The sequence below is a fragment of the Agelaius phoeniceus genome, chromosome 35 (assembly GCF_051311805.1).
Source record: "Agelaius phoeniceus isolate bAgePho1 chromosome 35, bAgePho1.hap1, whole genome shotgun sequence".
Lineage (NCBI taxonomy): Eukaryota > Metazoa > Chordata > Aves > Passeriformes > Icteridae > Agelaius > Agelaius phoeniceus.
In genome coordinates this window covers 2,114,391-2,137,168 of record NC_135299.1, presented here as the reverse complement: position 1 = coordinate 2,137,168, position 22,778 = coordinate 2,114,391, and the positions used below count along the sequence as shown (strand labels likewise).

At 60.9% G+C, this 22,778-nt stretch overlaps 3 protein-coding genes across 9 annotated transcripts in view; all 3 read right to left on the bottom strand.

Annotated features, from left to right (window-relative positions):
- Nucleotides 1–4,744: 4,744 nt before the first annotated feature.
- DDN (dendrin) lies at nt 4,745–6,455 on the bottom strand. The gene is made up of 2 exons (XM_054649340.2): nt 6,015–6,455; nt 4,745–5,917 (listed from the first exon to the last, which is right to left on the bottom strand). The coding sequence occupies exons 1-2, from the start codon at nt 6,188–6,190 to the stop codon at nt 4,876–4,878; spliced, it is 1,218 nt and encodes a 405-aa protein (XP_054505315.2). The 5' UTR covers nt 6,191–6,455; the 3' UTR covers nt 4,745–4,875.
- A 618-nt stretch (nt 6,456–7,073) lies between these two features.
- Nucleotides 7,074–12,270, bottom strand: PRKAG1 (protein kinase AMP-activated non-catalytic subunit gamma 1). 3 transcript variants are annotated; one of them, XM_054649344.2, is made up of 12 exons: nt 11,824–12,254; nt 11,667–11,736; nt 10,761–10,897; nt 10,563–10,644; nt 10,428–10,486; nt 10,282–10,327; nt 10,153–10,207; nt 9,941–10,067; nt 9,284–9,449; nt 9,138–9,175; nt 7,730–7,876; nt 7,074–7,638 (listed from the first exon to the last, which is right to left on the bottom strand). In XM_054649344.2, the coding sequence occupies exons 1-12, from the start codon at nt 11,827–11,829 to the stop codon at nt 7,540–7,542; spliced, it is 1,032 nt and encodes a 343-aa protein (XP_054505319.1). In that variant the 5' UTR covers nt 11,830–12,254; the 3' UTR covers nt 7,074–7,539. The 3 variants fall into 3 exon arrangements, with proteins under 3 accessions (XP_054505319.1, XP_054505320.1, XP_077048748.1); XM_054649345.2 differs by having other exon boundaries at nt 10,761–10,864; XM_077192633.1 differs by lacking the exon at nt 10,153–10,207 and having other exon boundaries at nt 9,941–10,152; nt 11,824–12,270.
- A 643-nt stretch (nt 12,271–12,913) lies between these two features.
- The window catches only part of KMT2D (lysine methyltransferase 2D), a 32,457-nt gene continuing 22,592 nt past the window's right edge, over nt 12,914–22,778 (bottom strand). For 3 of the 5 annotated variants that reach the window (XM_077192559.1, XM_077192561.1, XM_077192560.1), the window contains 14 exons: nt 22,625–22,768; nt 21,994–22,158; nt 21,593–21,918; nt 20,930–21,105; nt 20,428–20,576; nt 20,187–20,322; nt 19,968–20,104; nt 18,440–19,610; nt 17,901–18,037; nt 17,649–17,779; nt 17,259–17,544; nt 16,205–16,278; nt 15,992–16,100; nt 12,914–14,924 (listed from right to left, as the gene is read on the bottom strand). In XM_077192559.1, coding sequence (XP_077048674.1) covers nt 14,832–14,924; nt 15,992–16,100; nt 16,205–16,278; nt 17,259–17,544; nt 17,649–17,779; nt 17,901–18,037; nt 18,440–19,610; nt 19,968–20,104; nt 20,187–20,322; nt 20,428–20,576; nt 20,930–21,105; nt 21,593–21,918; nt 21,994–22,158; nt 22,625–22,768 — 3,234 coding nt within the window. In that variant the 3' untranslated portion in view covers nt 12,914–14,831. The remainder of the gene's footprint in view (nt 14,925–15,991; nt 16,101–16,204; nt 16,279–17,258; nt 17,545–17,648; nt 17,780–17,900; nt 18,038–18,439; nt 19,611–19,967; nt 20,105–20,186; nt 20,323–20,427; nt 20,577–20,929; nt 21,106–21,592; nt 21,919–21,993; nt 22,159–22,624; nt 22,769–22,778) is intronic. The other 2 variants (XM_077192563.1, XM_054649361.2) reach the window with 1 other exon arrangement.

Sequence of the window (22,778 nt, the reverse complement as noted above, 5' to 3'; positions counted from 1 at the left end):
CACATGGACACAGATCTCTGGGGACATCATTGTCACACGAGGGTCACAGCTCGCTGCACTGGCACATACATGGATGTGGTTCCTTTGGGACATGGCATGGCCAGTGCCAGCTGCATGTGAGGGTCACAGCTCTGCAGGGGCACTGCCAATGGCAGCACACATGGACACAGATCTCTGGGGACATCATTGTCACCAATGACACATAAATGTCACAGCTTGTTGGGGACACCACCAGTGCTGGCACATACATGGACAGGGCTCCTCTGGGACATGGCATGGCCAGTGCCAGCTGCACGTGTGGGTCACAGCTTTGTGGGGACACTGCCAATGGCAGCACACATGGACGCAGATCTCTGGGGACACCGTTGTCACACGAAGATCACTGCGCTGGCACATACATGGACGTAGTTCCTTAGGGATGTTGCCAACACCAGTGCCAGCTGCACGTGGGGGTGACAGCTCTGCGGGGACAATGCCAAAACAGTGACACACGAAGGTCACAGCTGGCTGGGGACACCACTAGCACTGGCTCATACATGGAAAGGGCTCCTTTGGGACGTGGCATGGCCAGGGCCAGCTGCATGTGAGGGTCACAGCTCTGTGGGGACACTGCCAATGGCAGCACACACATGGACAAAGATCTCTGGGGACATCGTTGTCACACGAAGGTCACAGCTCGCTGCACTGGCACATACATGGACGTGGTTCCTTTGGGACATGGCATGGCCGGTACCAGCTGCATGTGAGGGTTACAGCTCTGTGGAGGCACTGCCAATGGCAGCACACACATGGACGCAGATCTCTGGTGACACCGTTGTCACCAGAGTGTCACCAGTGACACACGAAGTTCACAGCTGGCTGGGGACACCGCCAGCACTGGCACATACATGGATGTGGCTCTTTTGGGACGTGGCATGGCCAGTGCCAGCTGCATGGGAGGGTCACAGCTCTGTGGGGGCACTGCCAATGGCAGCACACACATGGACACAGATCTTTTGGGACACCGTTGTCACCAATGACACATAAATGTCACAGCTTGCTGGGGACACCACCAGCACTGGCACATACATGGACAGGGCTCCTTTGGGACATGGCATGGCCAGTGCCAGCTGCATGTGAGGGTCACAGCTCTGTGGGGACACTGCCAGCAGCAGCACACACATGGACACAGATCTCTGGGGACACCGTTGTCACACGAAGGTCACAGCTCACTGCGCTGGCACATACATGGACGTAGTTCCTTAGGGACATTGCCAACACCAGTGCCAGCTGCATGTGTGGGTGACAGCTCTGTGGGGACAATGCCAAAAACAGTGCACACATGGTGACACTCTGGGGACACCGTTGTCACTAGTGACACACAAAGGTCACAGCTGGCTGGGGATACTGCCAGCACTGGCACATACATGGATGTGGTTCCTTTGGGACATGGCATGGCCAGTGCCAGCTGCACGTGTGGGTCACAGCTCTGTGGGGGCACTGCCAATGGCAGCACACATGGACACAGATCTCTGGGGACATCGTTGTCACACGAAGGTCACAGCTCACTGCGCTGGCACATACATGGACGTAGTTTCTTAGGGATGTTGCCAACACCAGTGCCAGCTGCACGTGCGGGTGACAGCTCTGCGGGGACAATGGCAAAAACAGCGCACACATGGACACAGATTTCTGGGGACACCATTGTCACACGAAGGTCACAGCTCGCTGCACTGGCACATACATGGATGTGGCTCTTTTGGGACATGGCATGGCCAGTGCCAGCTGCATGTGAGGGTCACGGCTCTGCAGGGACACTGCCAGCAGCAGCAGTGCACACATGGACACAGATCTCTGGGGACACCATTGTCACACAAAGGTCACAGCTGGCTGGGGACACCGCCAGAGCTGGCACATACATGGACAGGGCTCCTCTGGGACATTGCCAACACCAGTGACACATGAGACACGGCTCCCTGGGGACGCCAGTCACCACCAGTGACACACACAGGTTGTGGCTGTCTGGGGACAGCAGCAGCAGCACACACACACACGGGGACAGGTCTGTGGTGACATCGCTGTCACAAGTGACACACAAGGCTCTCAGACACCACCAGCACCCACGACACATGTGGGTCACGGCTCTCTGGGAACACAGCCAGAGCTGGCACAGCCCTCTGGGGACACCACCGTCACCGGTGACACACGAGGGTCACAGCTGCCTGTGGGGACACCGCCAGCCCCGGTGACACACCGGACAGCGCCGGCACGGATGTCACACGTGGCTGACGGTTCTTTGGGGACACAGCACCGCTCCCGGGGCTGGCAGGACCCCCGGTGGCCCCCGGTGCCCCCCGGTGCCATCGGTCACCGGCTGCGCTGCGACATCTGGCGGCCACGGGCGACAGCGCGTCCCTCTCCGGGGGCTCCGGTACCGGGCGGGACCCCCCGGTCCCAGGCACTGACGCCCCCACGGGCTGAGCCCCCGGTGGCCCCGGGGGGACCCCAGACTGCGGCGAGGTTCGGGTGCCCCGGGGGTGCCGGGGGAAGGCGCTGGCGCCGGCGCAGCCCGAATTAGAAGGTGATTTTGGTGATTTTCCCGGCGGGGAGCGGCTTTGGGCAGGAGCTGATCCCACGGGAAGGGCAGCGCCGCTGCCCCCGCGTCTGGGACACCCCGCGCCACGCCGGGCACCGCGCCGGGGCATGACGAGCTGTGCTGGGCTGTGCCAGGCTGTGCTGAGCCGTGCCAGGCTGTACCAGCCTGTGCCAAGCCGGGTTAGTTTGTGCTGAGCCGTGCCAGGTTATACCAGCCTGTGCCAAGCTGTGTTAGTTTGTGCTGAGCCGTGCCAGGTTATACCAGCCTGTGCCAAGCCGGGTTAGTTTGTGCTGAGCTGTGCCAAGCTGTGTTAGTTTGTGTTGAACCATACCAGGTTATGCCAGCCTGTGCCAAGCCGGGTTAGTTTGTGCTGAGCCGTGCCAGGCTGTACCAGCCTGTGCCAAGCCGTGTTAGTTTGTGTTGAGCCGTGCCAGGCTGTACCAGCCTGTGCCAAGCCGTGTTAGTTTGTGCTGAGCCGTGCCAGGTTATACCAGCCTGTGCCAAGCTGTGTTAGCTTGTGCTGAGCCGTGCCAGGCTGTACCAGCCTGTGCCAAGCCGTGTTAGTTTGTGCTGAGCCGTGCCAGGTTATACCAGCCTGTGCCAAGCCGTGTTAGTTTGTGCTGAGCTATGCCAGGTTATGCCAGGCTGTGCCAAGCCGTGTTAGTTTGTGCTGAGCCGTGCCAGGCTGTACCAGCCTGTGCCAAGCCGTGCCAAGTCGCAAAGAGCTGTTCTGGTGCTGGCCATGCTGTGCTGTGCCAAACTGAGCCATGCCAGGCTATGCTAAGTTGTGCCCAGCCGTGATCAGCCGTGCCAAACAGGCTGTGCCAAGCGTTCTGGGCTTTGCCAAGCCGTGCCGAGCTGTGCTGAGCCGTGTCAGGTGGCATCAGGCTGTGCCAGGCTCTGCCAGGCTGCCCTGAGCTGTTCCGAGCTGTTCCTGGCCATTCAAAGCCGTGCCAAGGCTGCTGAGTCGTGCTTGGCTCTTCTGGGCTTTGCCAAGCCATGCCAGGCTGCTGTGCCAAGCTGACCTGTGCCGAGCTGTGCCAGGCTATACCAAGCTGTGCCAAGATGTTCTGGGTCATACCAAGCCACATTCCAAACTGTGCCAGGCTGCATCGTGCCGTGACAATCCGTGGCTCGTACCACACCGTGCCAACCATCCTATGCCGTGCCAGGCTCTGCCAGGCTGCCCTGAGCTGTTCCGAGCTGTTCCTGGCCATTCAAAGCCGTGCCAAAGCTGCTGAGTTGAGCTTGGCTCTTCTGGGCTTTGCTAAGCCATGCCAGGCTGCTGTGCCAAGCTGTGCCAGGCTGGGTCAGACCAAGCCATGTTCCAAACTGTGCCAGGCTGTGCCAGGCTGTACCAAGCTGGGTCAGACCAAGCCATGTTCCAAACTGTGCCAGGCTGTGCCAGGCTGCATCGTGCCGTGACCATGCGTGGCTCACACCACACCTTGCCAACCATCCTATGCCATGCCAGGCCGTGCCAAGCCGTGCCAGGTGCCACCATACCGGGTGCAGGACCGCACCTGTGCCCTTGTGGCTCGGGCCAGAGCCAGGTGTGGGACTTGGATGCCACCCTGGCCACGCACCAGGACAGGGGACACATGGAGGGGGGGGTGACGTGGCCTTGGGGGTGCCCCCCCAGCCTACCGGGTGGCCTCGCTGCGGCAGCTGCCCCGTGCCGTGACCTCCGCGCCGGTGTCACCGGGATAATGACAGGGTCGCGCCGGGGGGGCGGGGGAGGAGCCGGTTTTAAATAACGCGCAAATTGGACACGATATTTGTGTGCGGTTTCCTGGGGCCGCGGGGATCCTCCCCCCTCGCTCCCCGCCCCTCCCCGCAGCGTGACTAAGAGGTGGCGGCTGTTTGGGGGGGACAGTGACTCACTGGGGGTCCCCCCCCTCCGGCCGTGACGTGGGGCTGGTGGCCCAGGGCCAGCCCTGCTGCGCTCACCCACTCATTATGGGGGATACGGGGGGAGCTGGCACGTCCTGCCCGTGTTGTGACGCACTGTGGTGGCCGCCGGGACACCCGGGACCTCCGGCTGACCCCGGCACCGTAACGGGGGGGGTCGGGACACCGGGAATGTCGCGGGGGAGTGCCCGGACACCTGTGTGTCCTTGCTGGGGACGCCCCCTCCCCAACCTCACACAAACAGGGACGGAGGCAGCGCAGGGGATCCCGGAGCTTTTATTGGGGTCGGCCCATGGGAACTCCAGCCCCGAGCTCCACCCCCCGCCCCTGAGAACCACACCCAGTCAAGCCCCGCCCCACAAGCGCCACACCCCGTCAAGCCCCGCCTCTCAGGCCGGGGTGGGGCTGGCGGGGCCCGGGGGGGCTCCGGCGCTCTCCAGGCTGCTGCTGCTGCTGCTGTAGGCGCGGGGGTCTCGGCAGAGCCGCTGCCGGGAGCCCCCCACGCTGCTCTCGGCATCCGAGTCCGAGTCGGGCGCCGTGTGCCGGCGGATGCGGGACACGGCTTCCCGCAATGCCTGCGCGTACAGCACCGGCCGCCGCGGCGGGGGCCGCCCCCGGGCACCCCTGCAGCCCCCCGGGCTCTGCCACGGGCTGCGGGGGCTGCCGGAGGGCTCCCGGGGGGGCGAGGGCGCTGCACAAGGGCTGCCAAGCGCGGCGGGCACGGAAGGGCTGCGAGGAGGGGTGCCAGCCGCCAGGGGTGACGGTGCCCGGGCATAGCGGACCTGCTGGCGCTGCGGGGGCGGCACGTACTGAGCCCGGACCACCACACGGGTGGCATCGATGAGGACGTGTCCGCCCGTTCCCCGCTGCCCCCTCCCGCGCCCCGGTGCCGCCCCCCGCTCCCGGCCGGCTGCTGCCCGTGGCAGCGTCTGGCAGTGCCGGGGGCTGCCAGGCCCGCCTGGGGACGGCAGCGTCGCACGGGGCCACCGGTGCTTGGCCTCGGTGGCCGCCCGGGGCAGCGTGTGGCTCCAGGCGGCCGGCACAGCCCCCCGGGCCCGAGGAGCCGGCGGGGGGCTGCGGGGTCCCCTCGGCGGGCGGAGCTGGAGGGTGCGGTGGGGACCGTCATAGGCGGGGGGTGCGATGTAAGGGGGGGGTCCCCCACGGCGGGCGTGGGCCGCCTGCACCCGCTGCATGTGCACCTCGTAGGTGGGGGGGCCCGGCTTGTCCCCCGACACCGGGGGCCGAGGCGTGGGCACAGGGTGACCCCCCCAGGGTCCGCTGCTGCCCCCCGGCCCCTCAAGCTGTGGTGGAGGGCAGGGGGTGGGGGGTACCCGGGGCCGGGTGGTGAAGTCCTGCAGGCGACAAGGGGGGTTGGAGAGCACTGGGGGCCAGGGGGGGGCCAGCTCGGCCACAAAGCGTTTCTCCAGGTACCTGCAAGACAGAGAGGGGAGTGAGGGGAGCAGGGCAGGGGAGCAGGGGAGGGGAGCAGGACGGACCCCCCCCCCCCCACCTTGCGGTCCCCACTCACGCGTACTCCCCGGCGATGCGGCGGTAGGTCCAGGGCGGCTCGGGCCAGCAGCCCGCGGCCATGCCGGCACCAGCCGGGCTGCAACACGCCACCGTGTCGATCTCCACCAGCACCAGCTTGGTCCGCTCGCAGATCCGCAGGCGCCCCGCACCACCCCGCTCCGGACCCCCCAGCATGGCCCCGGCCGACAGGGGGGTCCCCACGATGGCGGGGGGGGGCTCAGCGGAGCCTCGGAGGAGCCACCGGCCCGCCCACACGCACCCACCTGCCGCACGTGTGCCCCCGGTGCCCCCGTGTCCCGCCCGGTGCCACCTCGGGCCACGCTGACCCCCGGGGGACCGGCGCAGCGCGGGGACCCCACCGGCCGTCCCAGGGGTGTCGTGTGTCGCGTGTGTGTGTTTGTGTGTCCCCCCCCAGCACCCTCCCGCCCCGCGGGATCCCTTCCCCCCCTGCGACAAGCAGGCGATGGCGGGTTTGGCACCGAGCGCTGCAGCCCACGCGGGCTCCGAGCGGAGCTTAGCAACCCTCCGGCGGCGGCATGGCAACCGGCACGGCCCCCCTCCCGAGTCCCCCGGGCCCCCCGGTACCTGCCCGGCGCTCACCTCGCTCCGCAGCCTCTGCCGGAGCCCGGCACTGGCACGGACACGGTCCCCAGGCCGGCCGTCCCCTCCCCGCCAGGAATGTGCCTCGCTCAGCACGGCCGGGCCTCGCACCTCCCCTGCGGACACCGGCTGCAAACTCCGGTGTCCCGGCTGCCCGCGACCCCCGCCAGCCCCCCCGGGCACCCCAACATCCAGCTGCTCCCCCTCAACCTCCCCCAGCCCCTGCCCGACTCCCCCCCCTGCTCACCGTGGTGCCCACCACAGGGTCCCCATGTCCTGCCAGGTCCCCATCTCTGTCCCATCCCCAATCCTGGCCTTTTAGAAAAGCCACAGGCGTAACAAACAGGGATTTAGGGTCTGGGCGAGCTCAGCAGATTCCCCTTTCCCACATCCCCTCCCCACACACTCCCCATGATGCCCTGGCCGATGCCCCCCGTGCCCTGCACGGAGCCAGGGGTGGTGCCAGGTCTGTGTTTATTCGTGGTTTCTCTTCACACACGAAGCGGTGGCGGGTGTGGGGGACCCTGAGGGGAGACCCCCGGGGGACGTGGGGGGGTCCCTGGGCCGGGTGGGCTTCACCAAACCCAGGGGGAGGGCGCAGGGTGACAGGGACGAGAGGCCACACAGGAACAGCCCTGGCATGGCTAAGGGTGACCCCCAGGGGGACCAAGGGCTGCCCCCATCACCCCACACGGCTTTGGGGTGCAGGGCAGGGCATGGGGGGGGGGCTGTGGGCTCCCCCCACCCAGGGAAAGGCAGCAGGGGCTGCCCCAGGGCTGGGGGTTATTGCTGGATGCTGCTGGTGAGTGGGGGCATCCCCCGGGTGTCCCCACCAGCCCGGGGTGGGGGGGGCACAGTGATACAGGAGAAGAGAATGGGGGGGTTGGGAGGGCTGAACCCCCCCCTCCCACCCCAAAACTGCCTCAGGGGCCCTGGGGGAGGACCAGGGCTTGCAGGATGTCCGAGAGGGAGACGATCCCTTTAACCACATCGCTCTCATCCACCACCACCAGCCGGTGGACCTGGGGAAGGGGGGACACAGGGAGGGGCTGAGGGGGTGCAGGGACCTTGGTCTCCCCCCAGAGACCCCCCCCAGCACCCCGGGACTGTTACCTCAGCCTCCACCAGGCGGTTGATGATGGTTTCCAGCGTTTCGTGCTTGTAACACTTGAGAACCCCCTCGAAGTAGTGGGAGCGGTGCTGCAGCGCCCGCGTCACCGTCACGTCCAGGTTGTTGTAGGTTTTCTCAGCTGCCAGGTTCTGGGGCAGGGACAAACGTTGGGGACACATTAGGAGACCCCCACCACCCCATAGTGTCCCCCCAGCCCAGGATTTCCCCTCATTCCAGGATTTTCCCCCATTCCAGGATTTTCCCCCCCCCAGCCCAGGATTTTCCCACCCAGTCCAGGATTTTTCCCTCCCCAGCCCAGGATTTTCGCCCCAGCCCAGGATTTCCCCCTCAGCCCAGGATTTTCCCCTCAGCCCAGGACTTCCCCCATTCCAGGATTTCCCCCCATTCCAGGATTTCCCCCCCATTCCAGGATTTTCTCCCTCAGCCCAGGATTTCCCCCATTCCAGGATTTTCCCCCATTCCAGGATTTTCTCCCTCAGCCCAGGATTTCCCCCATTCCAGGATTTTCCCCCCCATTCCAGGATTTTCCCCCCAGCCCAGGATTTTCCCCAAGCCCAGGATTTTCCCCTCAGCCCAGCATTTTACCCCCAGCCCAGGATTTCCCCCATTCCAGGATTTTCCCCCATTCCAGGATTTTCCCCCCAGCCCAGGATTTTCCCCAAGCCCAGGATTTTCCCCTCAGCCGAGCATTTTACCCCCAGCCCAGGGTTTTCCATCCAACCCAGGATTTTCCCCATTCCAGGATTTTCCCCCATTCCAGGATTTTCCTCCCATTCCAGGATTTCCCCCCATTCCAGGATTTTCCCCCCAGCCCAGGATTTCCCCCCATTCCAGGATTTTACCCCCAGCCCAGGATTTTCCATCCAGCCCAGGATTTTCCCCCCCAGCCCAGGATTTTCCCCCATTCCAGGATTTTCCCCCATTCCAGGATTTTCTCCCTCAGCCCAGGATTTCCCCCATTCCAGGATTTTCCCCCCAGCCCAGGATTTTCTCCCATTCCAGGATTTCCCCCATCCCAGGATTTTCCCCCCAGCCCAGGATTTCCCCCATCCCAGGATTTTCCCCCCAGCCCAGGATTTCCCCCATTCCAGGATTTTCCCCCCAGCCCAGGATTTCCCACCCAGCCCAGGATTTCTCCCCAGCCCAAGATTTTCCCCCCAGCCCAGGATTTTCCCCCCAGCCCAGGATTTCCCCCATTCCAGGATTTTCCCCCCATTCCAGGATTTTCCCCCATTCCAGGATTTCTCCCCAGCCCAAGATTTTCCCCCCAACCCAGGATTTCCCCCATTCCAGGATTTTCCCCCATTCCAGGATTTTCCTCCCATTCCAGGATTTCCCCCATCCCAGGATTTCCCCCCCAGTCCAGGGTCTTCCCCCATCAGCACTCACAATAACATCGAATTTGGAGTAGATGTCCACCACACGCCCTGGGGAGGAAGAGGAGCAGCTCAGCCGAGCTCAAGGTGCTCAGGAGGGGACACAGCCCCCAGGGAGGTCACTTGGGGACATCCAGAGTGAGGACAGGACACCCTTACCCGAGTCATCCACCACGGGCAGGGCAGAGACGCGGTGCTGCACGAAGATGCCCAGGGCAACGTAGATGGGGGTGCTGGTGCCAACCACGGCGATGTTCCTGTAGGTGCCAATCTGCAGCTCCTCCAACGTCCGTGCCATGAACTCAGGCTTGGGCACCTCTGAGATCTGAGGGGACAGTGAGGGCACAGGGCTGAGCCCAGGCCTGGGGGGGAAGCACAGAGAGTTGGGGTGCAGAGCAAGGGGGGGTTTGTGGGACCCCCAGGTAGGGGTGGTGGGGAGGGTCCATGCAGAGTCCTGGGGGTCCTCTGGCACTGCAGGGTGTGGTGAGGCACCCAGAGCTGTGCCCACCCAGAGCTGGTGGTACTTGGTGTGCAGGGACCTGGCACAGCCCAGGCTGGGGGTTTCAGAGTGATCCCTGGAGCAGCCAAGGGTTCTGGGGCAGATTTTGGCATGGCCTGAGATGTGGTCTCAGGGCAGCCCCTGGCACAGGGACGTGGCACAACCTGGGCTGGCACTTGGTACCACCTGGACTGGGGGTCCCAGGGTAGCACCTGGGCCTGGCACAGCCCAGGCTGGGGGTCCCAGTGTGGCCCTGGCACAGCCCAAACTGAGGGTCCTGATCTGGCCCCCACCATCACCAAGGGGCAGAGACTTACAAAGAGCTTGAGGAACTTGAGGATGCGTTTGTGGGTGAGGATGTAGAGCGTGTTGCCCGAGTCGGGGTCGATGACGGGCAGGCGATGGATCTTGTTCCGGATCAGGGAGGAGACGGCGTCAAACAGGCTGTGGGGGGCAAGGGAGGGGGGATTTGGGGTGTTCCTGGCAGTGCCACCACCGGCTGTGCCCCTCTCCCTGCCCCCCGGGGTACCTGGCATTGGGGGAAATGCACACCAGTGGCTTGAAGGAGTCCTGCAGATAAACCTCTGTGGGGAGAGGGGTGGGTGAGGGGATGGGGGGGTGGGACATGCCAGGAAGGCCAGCAGTGACCCCCCCTCACCTCTCCACGTCTCTATTTTATGTTCCTCCAGCTCATAGATCTGCACCTGCGAGGAGGAGGAGGAGGAGAAACCCAGATCAGCCCCCCAGGGTCAGGTGGGGCAGGCAGAGCCCGACCTGAGCCCCCCAGCAGACCCCAGCCCTCACCATGGGGGATTTGTAGTAGCGGTGCAGGATGTTGATGAAGTCAGTGATGGTCAGCATTCCTGGGGGGCAGGCAGGGTGAGGAGGGTCCTGCCAGCCCCCCTCAGCCCACAGAGACCCCCAGACCCCTTTGCTCACCTACAAAACTTTGCTTTTTGCTGTCCCAGAGTGGGGCTGCCCGGACACCGTTGGTGACCAGTGCAAAGAACGCCTTCTTCACCTGCAGGCACGGGGGTCAGGGAGCCCCAAAAGTGCCTCCCCGGCCCCAAAAGTGCCTCCCCGACCCCAAAAGTGCCCCCCCCCGACCCCAAAAGTGCCCCCCCGGCCCTGGCACACCTGCAGGGACGTGTCGAAGACGACCAGTTTGGAGCTGGTGGGGATCAGGTCGTAGCAGCGATGGGATTTCATGAAGGCGGTGTAGGCACCGCGGTGAGTGTCCCCTGGGGTGGCAGCGTCAGGGGGCACCCCGAGACCTGGAGAACCCCAAAACCCGGGACATCCCCAATCCTGGGACACCCCCAGTCCCAGACACCCCGAATCCTGTGGCACCCCCAATCCCGGGACACCCCAAAACCTGGAGAACCCCAAAACCCGGGACACCCCCAATCCCAGACACCCCGAATCCTGTGGCACCCCCAATCCCGGGACACCCCAAAATCCTCTGACACCCCAAATCCTGGGACACACCAATACCTGGGATACTCCAAATCCCGGGTCACACCAATAGCCGGGATACCCCAAATTCTGGAACACCCCAAACCCTCCAAATGCCCCGTTTCACTCCCAATTCCGGGACACCCAGCTCAGGGCTCTGGGACACCCCAAATTCCTCTGACACCTCAAGTCCCGGGACATACCAATAGCCGGGATACCCCAAATCCCGAGACACCCCAAAATCCTTTGACACCCCAAACCCTCGAATGCCCCAAATCCTGGGACACAACAATACCCGGGATATCCCCAATCCCAGGACATCCCAGACCCTCGAATGCCCCAAATCCCGGGACATCCCAAACCCTTGAATGCCCCAAATCCCATTTCACTCCCACTTCTGGGACACCCAGCTCAGGGCTCCGGGACACCCCAAACTTCGGGATATCCCCGGCCATGAAGCATCCCAAATCCTGGACACCCAGCTCCGGGCTCCCCCAGACTCCGGGACCGGAACCCCCCAGCCGCTGCAGCCCTCGGGACACCCAGATCACCGCGTCCCCTCCCGTGCCGGAGCTCCCCCGGTATCACCTTCCAGCTCCGCCGGGCTCTCGGCGGCCGGGCCCGGGCCGGGGCCGGGGTCAGGCTCGGGGCCGGGATCCTGGGGACAGGCGGGGTCGGTCAGAGTGGCCGCGGTCCCGGTGCCCGACCCCCGGTGTCCCCCCAGCCCCGCTGTCCCTCTCACAACCTCCATGGGTCCCGCTCGGTCCCGAGGCGCCGCTGCCCCGCTTCCGCCCGGCTCCGGCCCCGCGCTCGCCCGGTCCCCGGTCCCGCTTCCGTCCGGTCCCCGGTCCCGCTTCCTCGCGGCTTCCGGCTCCGCTTCCCCCCGGTTCCCGTCACGGTTCGTGTCCCGCTTCCGCCCGGTTCGTGCCCCGCTTCCGCCCGGTCCCCGTCCCGCTTCCGCCCGTTCTCGGTCCCGCTTCCGCCCGGTCCCTGTCCCGCTTCCGCCCGGTTCCCGTCACGGTTCGTGCCCGCTTCCGTCCGGTTCCCGGAACCACTCCGGCCCCGTTCTCGGTCCCGGTTCCTGCCCTGCTTCCGCCCGGTCACTCCCGCCCCATTCCCGGTCCCGTTCGGTTCCCGGTCTCAGTTCCGCTCGGCTCCCGGTCCCGGTTGCTGCCCTGCTTCCACCTGGTTCTCGGAACCACTCACGCCCCGTTCCCGGTCCCGGTTCCACTCGGTTCCCGGTTCCGCCCGGTTCTCGGAACCACTCCCGGTGCCGGTTCCTGCCCTGCTTCTGCCTGGCTCCCGGAGCCAATCCGGCCCCATCCCCGCTCCCGGTTCCACTCGGTTCCTGGTACCACTCCTGCCCCGGTCCCGGTCCCGGCCACCGGGAGCCCTTCCCCTCCCGCCATGTCAACTATCCCCGGGGACACACCGGGGATGGCCCGGGGGGGACACACGGACATGGGGTCCCGGGACAGGACGGGGGTGGGACAGACGGACATGGGGTCCCGGGACACACGGACAAGGGGTCCCGGGACAGGAGGGGTTGAGGACACACGGACATGGAGTCCCGGGACACACGGACAAGGGGTCCCGGGACAGGACGGGGGTGGGACAGACGGACATGGGGTCCCGGGACAAACGGACATGGGGTCCTTGGGACAGGAGAGGGGTGGGACACACACGAGGATCCCCAAGGGTGGCTGATTTTGGGGACAGACACCTTGGCTGGGGGGACACAGCAAGGACCGAGCTGTCCTCGATTGACCCCGTTGTCACCACTGTCCCCTCCCAGACCACCCCCCCAGCACCCCCCGGAGGGATCAGGCGGCCTCGGCTTCTCACGCGCTTTATTTAAAATAACATCCAGTGGTTCCGGTATTGGTAAAAACGGGATTTCTACACGCCCCGGCCTATGTACAGCTCTGAAAGTTAAATTTCTCGTATATTTTCTGTTAAAACTTTCTCATCCCCCCCCACTCGCGCTTTTCCTCTGTTTGTTTTTTTTTTTTTTTTTACTTTTTTAAAATTTTCTTTTTTTTAAAGATTTTTACCTTAAACTTTTTTTTTTTTCGTTTCGGATTTTTTTTAAGGTTTTTTTTTTTTTGTGGTTTTTTTTTTTTTTTTTTTTTTGCAGCTTTGACGAGTTTGCGGAAGCAGCTTTTCAAGATCGGGCCCCGGCCCCCTCACTGCACCGGGGCGGGGGAGAGGCGGGGGGCACCACCCCCATCAGACCCGACCCCCCCTCCTCATTGCCAGGAGGAGCAGGAGGGTCCCTCCCTCCCTCCCTCCCTTCCTTCCCCGCGCCGTGTTTGTGCGTTAAGAGATCCCGGCGCCCCCCGGGAGTGGGGAGGGGGCGGGCAGGGACCCCCGGGGTGGGGTGGGGTGGGGGGGTCGGGGGTGTTAATGCCCACTCGCTGCTTCGCTCTCCGAGGCCGCCCCTGCCTGGCAGGAGGTTCCAGAGAGAGACCCCCCTCCCATCCCCACCCTCACACCTCGGAGATTGGGTTTAAAAAAACCCCCCCCACGCCTTTTTTTTTTTTTTTCTTTTTTTTTCTTTTTGCCCCTGCACCCCAAATCTCAGCCCAGCAGAGCACAAAGAGCCCCCCCCCCAGCCCCGTCTAGTATATACAATATAAGGTATAAATAGATAAATAACCTTCCCCCCCCCAGTGCAGCCCCAGCTGGGAGGGCCAAGGGTGAGCGGGGGGGGGGGGGCTCCATCCAGCCCCTCCAGCCACGTGTGGGGAAGGAGGGGTCCCCACCAGCCCCTCCAGCCCCCCACCAGAGCTGGGGGAGTGGGTCTGACCCCCCCCTCGCCCTCTCCCCATCCCCACCTCACACCTTGGCACGTCACACGGCTGGGACCTCCTGAGAGGGGTGGGGGACAAGGAGGGGGTGTCCCCGTGTCCCCCCTCCAAGGTGTCCTGGAGGAGGGGGACACGGGGAAGCCACATCCTCTGAGGGAGAGGGAAAGACCCCCCCACTTTGGGAGGCAGGTTGGGATGGAGGAGGGGGGCTCACATTTAAAAACAACAACAAATAAAAAGAAACAAATCTAACACTTAAAATGAGGTAGGTTTGGGTGCAGAAGCTCCTTGTGTCTGTCGGGGTCTTGGCTGCATCCCGCCGCCGCTCCGGGGTTCTCGTCCACACGCACAAACAAAACAAAACAAAACAAAAAAAAAAGAAATCAAAAAGGAACCGAGAGCGAGCTCTGGCCGCCACCACGCTGGGCGGGGCAGAGCCCGGATTGTCGAGCTCAAGGAGTCTGTGTTACCTTGGTAATTAGCGAGCAAATATTATTAGTTTCTAAAAAAAAAAAAAAACAAACAACAAAAAAAAAGGACCAAAAAAAAAAAAAAAACAAACAACCAAAAAATAAAATAAAATAAAATAAAATAATCGTTATATCCAGACCGGCTCCGCACAATCGCTCCAGCCACGCTGGGCCTGGCGCTGCTCCCCCCGCCGTGGCTCTCCCACGAGGGAGGCAGGCAGGGGGTGGTGAAGGGGGCGTTTCTGAGCCCCCCCCCACTCCTTTTTTTTTCTCCTCGCAGGACGAAGCAAAGAAAACCCTGAGTTGCCAGTTCATCTGTCTGTCCGTCCGTCCCGCTCGGGCAGGGCCGGCAGCGCTGCAGCCGCTGCTCTCCCTCCGTGCCCGGCCGCCCCTGGCACCTCCTGCAGCCCTGGGGGCGCTCGGCGAGGTCTCTGAGGCGGGGGTGGCAGCCCCCAGCCCCCTTTTTTTCCCAGTTAGTTCATCCACTTCCTGCAATTCCAAGCTCCACAGTGGCAGGGGATCTTGTGCTGATCGTCCTCGAAGTCGAACTGGTAGTCGTAGGTGAGCTGGGAGGGAGTGGGGGAGTCACTCAAAGCACAGAGCTCAGCCCTGCCACCTCCAGCCCCCCCTCCCTGGGTCCCCTGTCGCAGACATCTTTTATGAAAAATCCTTTTCTATTAAGATTTTTCCTCCTGAGAAGCTGAGAAGCCTCAGGAACAAAATGTAAACATTGATTATCTGCTGCTGTGGAATGCAACACGTGCATCTGTGACTGGCACATGTTGGATGTTTGTGATTAATGGCCAATCACAGCCCAGCTGGCTCGGACAGAGAGCCTGAGCCACAAACCTTTGTTATCATTCTTTGCTATTCTATTCTTAGCCAGCCTCCTGATGAGAACCTTTTTTTCTATTTTTATAATGTAATATAAGAATGTAATGTAATGTAATATATATGATAAAATAATAAATGTAATATAGATGATATAATGTAATATATATGATATGTAATATATATGATAAAATGTAAATATATTATATGTAATATATATGATAAAATGTAAATATATATGATAAAATGCAATATGTAATATACATGTAATATATATGATAAATGTAATGTAATATGTAATAATGTAATATATATGATAAAATAATAATGTAATGTAATATATATGATAATGCCCACTCGTATGTAATATATATGATATATGTAATGTAATATATGTAATATGTAATGTAATATATATGATAATGTAATATATATGATGTAACGTAATATACAATGTAATGTAATATATATGATAAAATAATAGATGTAATGTAATATATATGATATAATGTAATATATATGATAATGTAATATATATGATGTAACGTAATATACAATGTAATGTAATATATATGATAAAATAATAGATGTAATGTAATATATATAATGTAATATATATGATAATGTAATATATATGATGTAACGTAATATACAACGTAATGTAATATATATGATAAAATAATAAATCAAGCCTTCTGAAACACGGAGTCAGATCCTCGTCTCTTCCCTCATCCAAGAACCCCTGTGAACACGGTCACAGTCCCCCAGGACCCCCTGAGCACCCCCTCAGTCCCTCACTGACCTCCTCCCCCTTGGGGATGCGCCGGCTGGAGATGATGATGATCTTGTCCTCCTTGTCGAAGGTCACGACTTCGGCCACGCAGTTCGGGGCACACGAGTGGTTGATGTACCTGGGGGACGAGCAGGGGTCAGCACCAACCCAGGGGCAGGACAGACGGACGCCGTGGCTCCCTCTGGGGGTGTGCCACCCCCCCAAAGCCCCCACTGTGCTCACCTGGCCGGGCCCCCTGTCAGCGTGGCGTCAATGACGTGCTCGTTGTTGATGCGGAACATGTAAATGCCGCGGTTCTGCCGTGGAGAGAAGAGGGGGTTCAGGGGTGCACTGAGGTCCCCACATCCCACCTGAGTTGACATCCACCACCCCAGGTCCTACTGGAGACCCTCAAATCCCATATGAGTCCCTCCACATCCCACCTGAGTCACTCCATGTCCTACCAGAGCTCCCAAAATCCCATCTGAGACCCTACCAGATCCCTTGATATCCCTCTCAAGTCTCTCCACGTCCTGAGTCCCCACGTGTCCTGCCAGAACCTTCAACATCCCACCCAAATTCACTCTCATCTCCCCTGAGCCCCCAACATCCCATCTGACTCCTTCCATGTCTGTCTCAGGGTCCCTCCATCTTCCACCAGAGCCCACAACATCCCCGCAAGTCCAGTCACATCCCACCTGAGCCCCCAACATCCCATCTGATTCTTCCCATGTCCTTCTCAGAGTCCCTCCATGTTCCACCTGAGCCCCCAACATCCCTGATTCTTCCCATGTCCTTCTCAGAGTCCCTCCAAGTTCCACCAGAGCCCACAACCTCCCATCCAAGTCCACTCTCTTCCCACCTGAGCCCCCAACATCCCATTTAACTTCTCCCATGTCCTTCTCCATGTTCCACCAGAGCTCACAATGTCCCACCCAAGCCCCCAACATCCCATCTGACTCCTCCCATGTCCTTCTCAGTCCCTCCATGTTCCACCAGAGCCCACAACACCCACCTCAAGTCCACTCTCATCCCACCTGAGCCCCCAACATCCCATCTAACTCCTCCCACGTTCTTCTCCATGAGCCCACATCCCGCCCAAGTCCTCTCACATCTCATCTGACTCCTTCCATGTCCTTCTCAGAGTCCCTCCATGTTCCACCCAAGCCCCCAACATCCCATCTAACTCCTCCATGTCCTTCTCAGTCCCTCCATGCTCCACCAACGTCCCACCCAAGTCCCTCCACATCTCGCCCGAGCCCCCACACAAGCCCCCAGCACCCCAGCAGAGCCCCACCTGCTCCTCATAGATCTTCTCCCGCCTGTTGGCCACCTCGTTGCGGATGATGGTGCCGATGTACTCGATGACCATCGTGTGCTTCTCGATGTCCTTGGCCGCGTAGAGCCCCAGCCCCTGGATGCGGGACCGCGCCAGGTACACGTTGTTCTTCCACTCCGTCTTCAGGCGCCGGTACTGGGAGGACTTGGAGTGCACAAACTGTTTGCTGTAGGGCGTGTTGGTCTCACCCGTGAACGTGCTCTGGTAGGCCTTGGACATGCTTGTGCTGTTCAGGGTGTGGGGCCTTTCAGGGGAGGGGGATAAGAAGGGTTAGAGATGAGAGATCCTCAGGGATCTCAGCTCTCCTGCTGGATCCCAGCTCTCCTGGTGGATCCCAGCCTCGCTTACCGCTTGTAGTGGGTGAGGATCTTGGGCTCAGAGCGGGCACAGCCGGTGGGATTGATCATCAAGGGCAGCTCCATCAGAGGATGGCGCCCGTAGCGGAACAGATAATTCTGGCAGCTCTCCACGCCCGGCAGCTGCAGAGGCAGACATGGAGAAGGGGTCAAGAGGCAGCAGCAGAAGAGCCACTGGGCCTTTCCCCAGCAGGGTGGACCCCCAGTGTGGAGGAGAGAGCTCCATGCCCACCCCGGGACCTACCGACTCGGCGATGCGCAGCACCGCGTGCACCGTGAGGCCGAAGAGCTCCTCACCCTTCAGATACTCGGGGAAGAGTCGCAGCATGTCGGCCTCCTTCCTCATCATCGCCACTGGCTCGATGATCCTGTTCCAGACAGCTGCCAAGGGAAGGGAGAACCACAGAATGAATGAGGCTGGAAAAGACCTCCAAGCTCATCGAGTCCAAGTGACCAATCACCACCAGAGCAGAGCACTCAGGGAAGGGAGAACCACAGAATGAATGAGGCTGGAAAAGAGCTCCAAGATCATCAAGTCCAAGTGACCAATCACCACCAGAGCAGAGCACTCAGGGAAGGGAGAACCACAGAATGAATGAGGCGGGAAAAGACCTCCAAGCTCATCGAGTCCAAGTGACCAACCACCACCTCGTCACCAGAGCAGAGCACTGAGTGCCACGGGTTGAATATGGGGACCTCAAGCCATTTTCCACCGCCCCCACCCTCTGGTGCGGCTCAGCCACTGGCGCAAAGGTTGGACGCTGGCATATCCCAACTCCTTACCTTGTGGCGAGGAGTCAGAGAAGACAAGGTCCTCCAGGCCCTGCTCGATGACCTGCACAACAAACTCAGGGCGCCCGTTGTTCTCGCAGATGGTGCAGCGGTAGCAGCAGCGGCGGTTGTTGGTCCGCAGGCTCCAGTAGATGCGCGTGGCCTCGTAGCCCACGGGGTAGAGCGCCGTGACGCTGTGGAAATCGGCCATCTGGTGGGGCAGCAGCTGCCCGATGGCGTGGAAGACCAAGCCGCCCACGCGGAACATGTGGAGCCGCTCCCCGCGCTGGATGATGCTGGCGATCTGCTTCACCTCGTCCCGCTCAATGTAGACGCGGCGGAAGACGGTGAAGCTGCTGAGCTCCTGCTCGCAGGGCCCCTTCAGCTTGTGCAGGGGACACAGCATGGTCTTGTCCTTGAAGAACATGCACTTGGCGCGGATGGCGCAGGCGAAGTGGTACACGCTGGGGCAGCGGATGCGGTTGCAGCTGTTGGTGGCGCCGGTTTTCTGGCACAGGGAGCACTTGGTGAGCAGCCCACGGTGCAGAGCCACCTCCACATTGATCAGGGCCCCTCCCTGAGTCTCGTACACCTCCGTGGACCACAGGGCGCAGTTCAGGTGGACCCAGAGGTCGAGGTCAAGGTTGAGCAGGCGGGCCGGCCCGTCGGTGGCCCCGTCGCCCTCCTCGTGACAGAAGCAGCACTTGCGCATGTCCTGCGGCACCTTCTCGGGGCGCAGCGTGGTTCCCAGCTTGTCGATGAACTCGGCGATCTCCTTGTCCCCGTCACGCTTGGCTCCCCCTTTCTGGATGGTGACGAGGAAGCGCAGCCGTTTCCAGCGCACCCCCTTCCACTTCTTCAGCCGCGGCCTCGCCTCGTCCCCGTCCTCCAGAGGCCGCGAGCGCGGCTTGAAACGGGGAGGGGAGTGGGCAGCCGCGGCCCCTTCCTCCTGGGGGGCTGGCGAGGGGGCCGGTGGCAGTGGTGACAACGGGGCTGGGGCTGCCTCGTGGGACGCCTCGGGGTCGGGGACCCTGGTGGGCTCGGCGGGGCTGGATGGGGAGGGGACGGAGGGGGACAGCGGGGGCGAGGGTTCCTGGGGCAGGACAGAGAGCTGCCGCACATCCAGGTTGGAGACGTTGTTGACGTAGCAGTGGTGAAGGGTCTTCTCAGGAGCAGGGCTCTCCTGTGGTGTGGGGAGGGGGGCACAGGTCAGAGTTGCAGGGATGGAGATCCCCAACCTCCCTGAATATTGCAGGGATGGAGACCCCCAACCTCCCTGAATATTGCACGGAGGGATCTTTGGCCCCACAGGGGCATCAGCATCCCACATGCCCCCAACCCTGCAAGGACCTCCTGGACTCCTTCCTGGCAGACCCAGCAACAGCCCATGGCCACCCAGCCCTCAAGAAACTCCCTGCAATCATGAGGTGACCTATAGGGACCTACCAGAGAATCCCTGCTCACCCCCACAGCCCCATGGGTACCCCAAAACCCCCCTCCACGTCTCCCAGCCCTGTGGGGACCCCTGCACAGCACTGACCTGTCTGAGCAGCGTCAGGAGGTCCAGCTCGCCCTTGAGGCTGTACCCTGGCAGCACTGCATCAAACTGCTTCAGCCATTCCGAGCTGCTGTCCGGCACCTTCCCAGCCAGAGCCTTCTCCTTCCCTCCGAGCATTCCTGGGAGAGGGATGGACCACCCGTCATGGGGGTCCCAGCCCGGGGACATGGGGGGCCATGGGGGGACAAGGGGAACACTCACCAGCCATATCAGTGTCCACCTTCTTGGCCTCAACCACAGCTGCTCGCACAGGGCCGTCGGGGAACAGCACCTCGTAGGAGCTGGGGATCTTCATGCTCAGCAGCTCAGCCATGGCCACCATCACCCCGTTGAGGTTCTAGGTGAGAGGAAGGCAGGATGGGTCCAGGGTGACACAGGTGTCACTGTGTTGGGTCACTGCTGAGACCCCAAAGGTCTTGAATCTCCCAATCCCCTCACTAACCTTGGCAGCTGCTGCAGACACCGTCAGCATGACAGACACCTCGCTGCCCTTGCCCTTCTCCCACGGGGCTCCAGGGCCTGCTGCCCCCACCTTCCCTGGAGGAGCCCCAAAGGGCTCTGTGACCTCATAGGGTTTTGCGTCGGGGAACACTGGTGTGGGGAGAGGGGGGTCAGAGCCGTGGGGAGCAGAGCCAGGGTCAGAACTGTGCAGACCAACAGCCACCCACGAGCCCACCCAGCTGCCCCAGATCCCTGAAGGAATCCACCACTCTGCAAATCCTTTTCCCTCACATCCCACACTTCCCAAAGGCCCTTCCCCTGGCTCCCTTAATCCCCTCCTAGACGAGGAACTCCATCCTGCCCCATCCATATCCCTTCTTACCTGACACACATGCTCCAAACCCCCTCCTTGTGCTGCACATCCCACAAACTCCCTCCTGCCCATCCCTATGGACCACAGACCACTCCTGCCCTGATCCACACACCCCTGCAGCCCATCCCACCTGGGATGCTGGCCCGGGGGATGATGGGGATGATGGGGGACAGCACACGCTCCTCCAGCTCTGGCTTGGCCTCGCTGAGAAGGGGGAAGCGGAGCAACTCCTCGCCCAGGACACTCTCAGGGGATGAAGCAGGGACGATGCTGTCGGGGGAGTCACTCTCGTCATCGCTTTCCATCCTGTGGGGAGGGAGGTGTCAGGGGCCACAGGGCCTGGTGTCACAGCCATCTCTTATGAAAAATCCTTTCCTTAGGATTTTTCCTCCTGAGAAGCTGAGAGGCCTCAGGAACAAACTGTAAACAGTGATTATCTGCTGCTGTGGAATGCAACAGGTGCACCTGGGATTAGTCTCATGCAGTTGTTTCTAATTAATGGCCAATCACAGCCCAGCTGGCTCAGACAGAGAGCCTGAGCCACAAGCCTTTGTTATCATTCCTTCTTTTTCTATTCTTAGCTAACCTTCTGATGAAATCCTTTCTTCTATTCTTTTAGTATAGTTTTAATATAATATATATCATAAAATAATAAATCAAGCCTTCTGAAACATGGAGTCAGATCCTCGTCTCTTCCCTCATCCTAAGACCCCTGTGAACACGGTCACAGCCTGGTGTCACCCATGCAGGAGCTGATGTCCCTTGTGGGGGGTCACCACAAAGGGGCTCTCACCTGACGTCCTCGGTCTGGTTGTGTGGAGGGGTGGGCAGTGCTGCCAGCAGGTCCAGGCTCTTCACCTCCACAGCTGGTGCATCTGCAGAGAAGTGAGAGGTGTCACGGGGCAGGGGAGTGACAGATGGCAGCACGGGTTCTGTGCCACCCCTGTGCCAGCCAGGCTCACCTTTCTGGCCGTGGGGCTCACGGGCTGGGTCGGCATCCTTGGGCTGCTCCCCCAGCTCTTCAGGGGCCGTGACACCATTCACCATCTTCTGCTGCACGGAGGGAGGGGGTGTGGGGGGCAGCGAGGAGGGTGGCGTGGGTGGGTTGCTGAGGTTGTTCTGGGGGGAGACGGTGGGGTGAGAACAGCGGGATGGTCCAGGACCCTCAGATAAGGGGGACAACCCCCCTCTCACCTTGGTGAGCAGCTGGGAGTAGTAATCAGGGACGCTGTCGAGCACAGCACTGCCAAAGGCGCCCCTCAGCTGGCTCTTCCCGTTGATGGGGCTGCTGCCAAAGGGCGCGAAGAGGCTGAAGTTGGCCATGATGGTCGGCTCCGTCAGGGGCAGCAGCGACAGCTCCTGGGGACAAAGTGGTGAGGAGGGAGGGATGAGGGCAAAGGAAGCCCCCTGCCACACCCTGGCCCATGGCTGTCACAGACATCTTAAATGAAAAATCCTTTCATTAGGATTTTTCCTCCTGAGAAGCTGAGAGGCCTCAGGAACAAAATGAAAACATTGATTATCTGCTGCTGTGGAATGCAACAGGTGCATCTGTGATTAGTCCATGTTAAATGTCTGTAATTAATGGCCAATCACAGCCCAGCTGGGCAGACAGAGAGCCCGAGCCACAAACCTTTGTTATCATTCTTTGCTATTCTATTCTTAGCCAGCCTTCTGATGAAACCTTTTCTTCTATTCTTTTAGTATAGTTTTAATGTAATATATATGATAAAATAATAAATCAAGCTTTCTGAAACACGGAGTCAGATCCTCATCTCTTCCCTCATCCAAGAGCCCCTGTGAACACCATCACACACGGCCATACCTGCTTCAGCTGCTTCATGAGGGCCTCGCCAGGACGCAGCCCCTCATCCTTGCGCAGCTTCTTGCGGGACGCTGGGATCCGCTCGTTGCCCTTCTGTACCCGCTTAGGCTTGGTGGGTGCTGGCTTCCTGGCAATGGAGGGGTCCTGAGGAGGA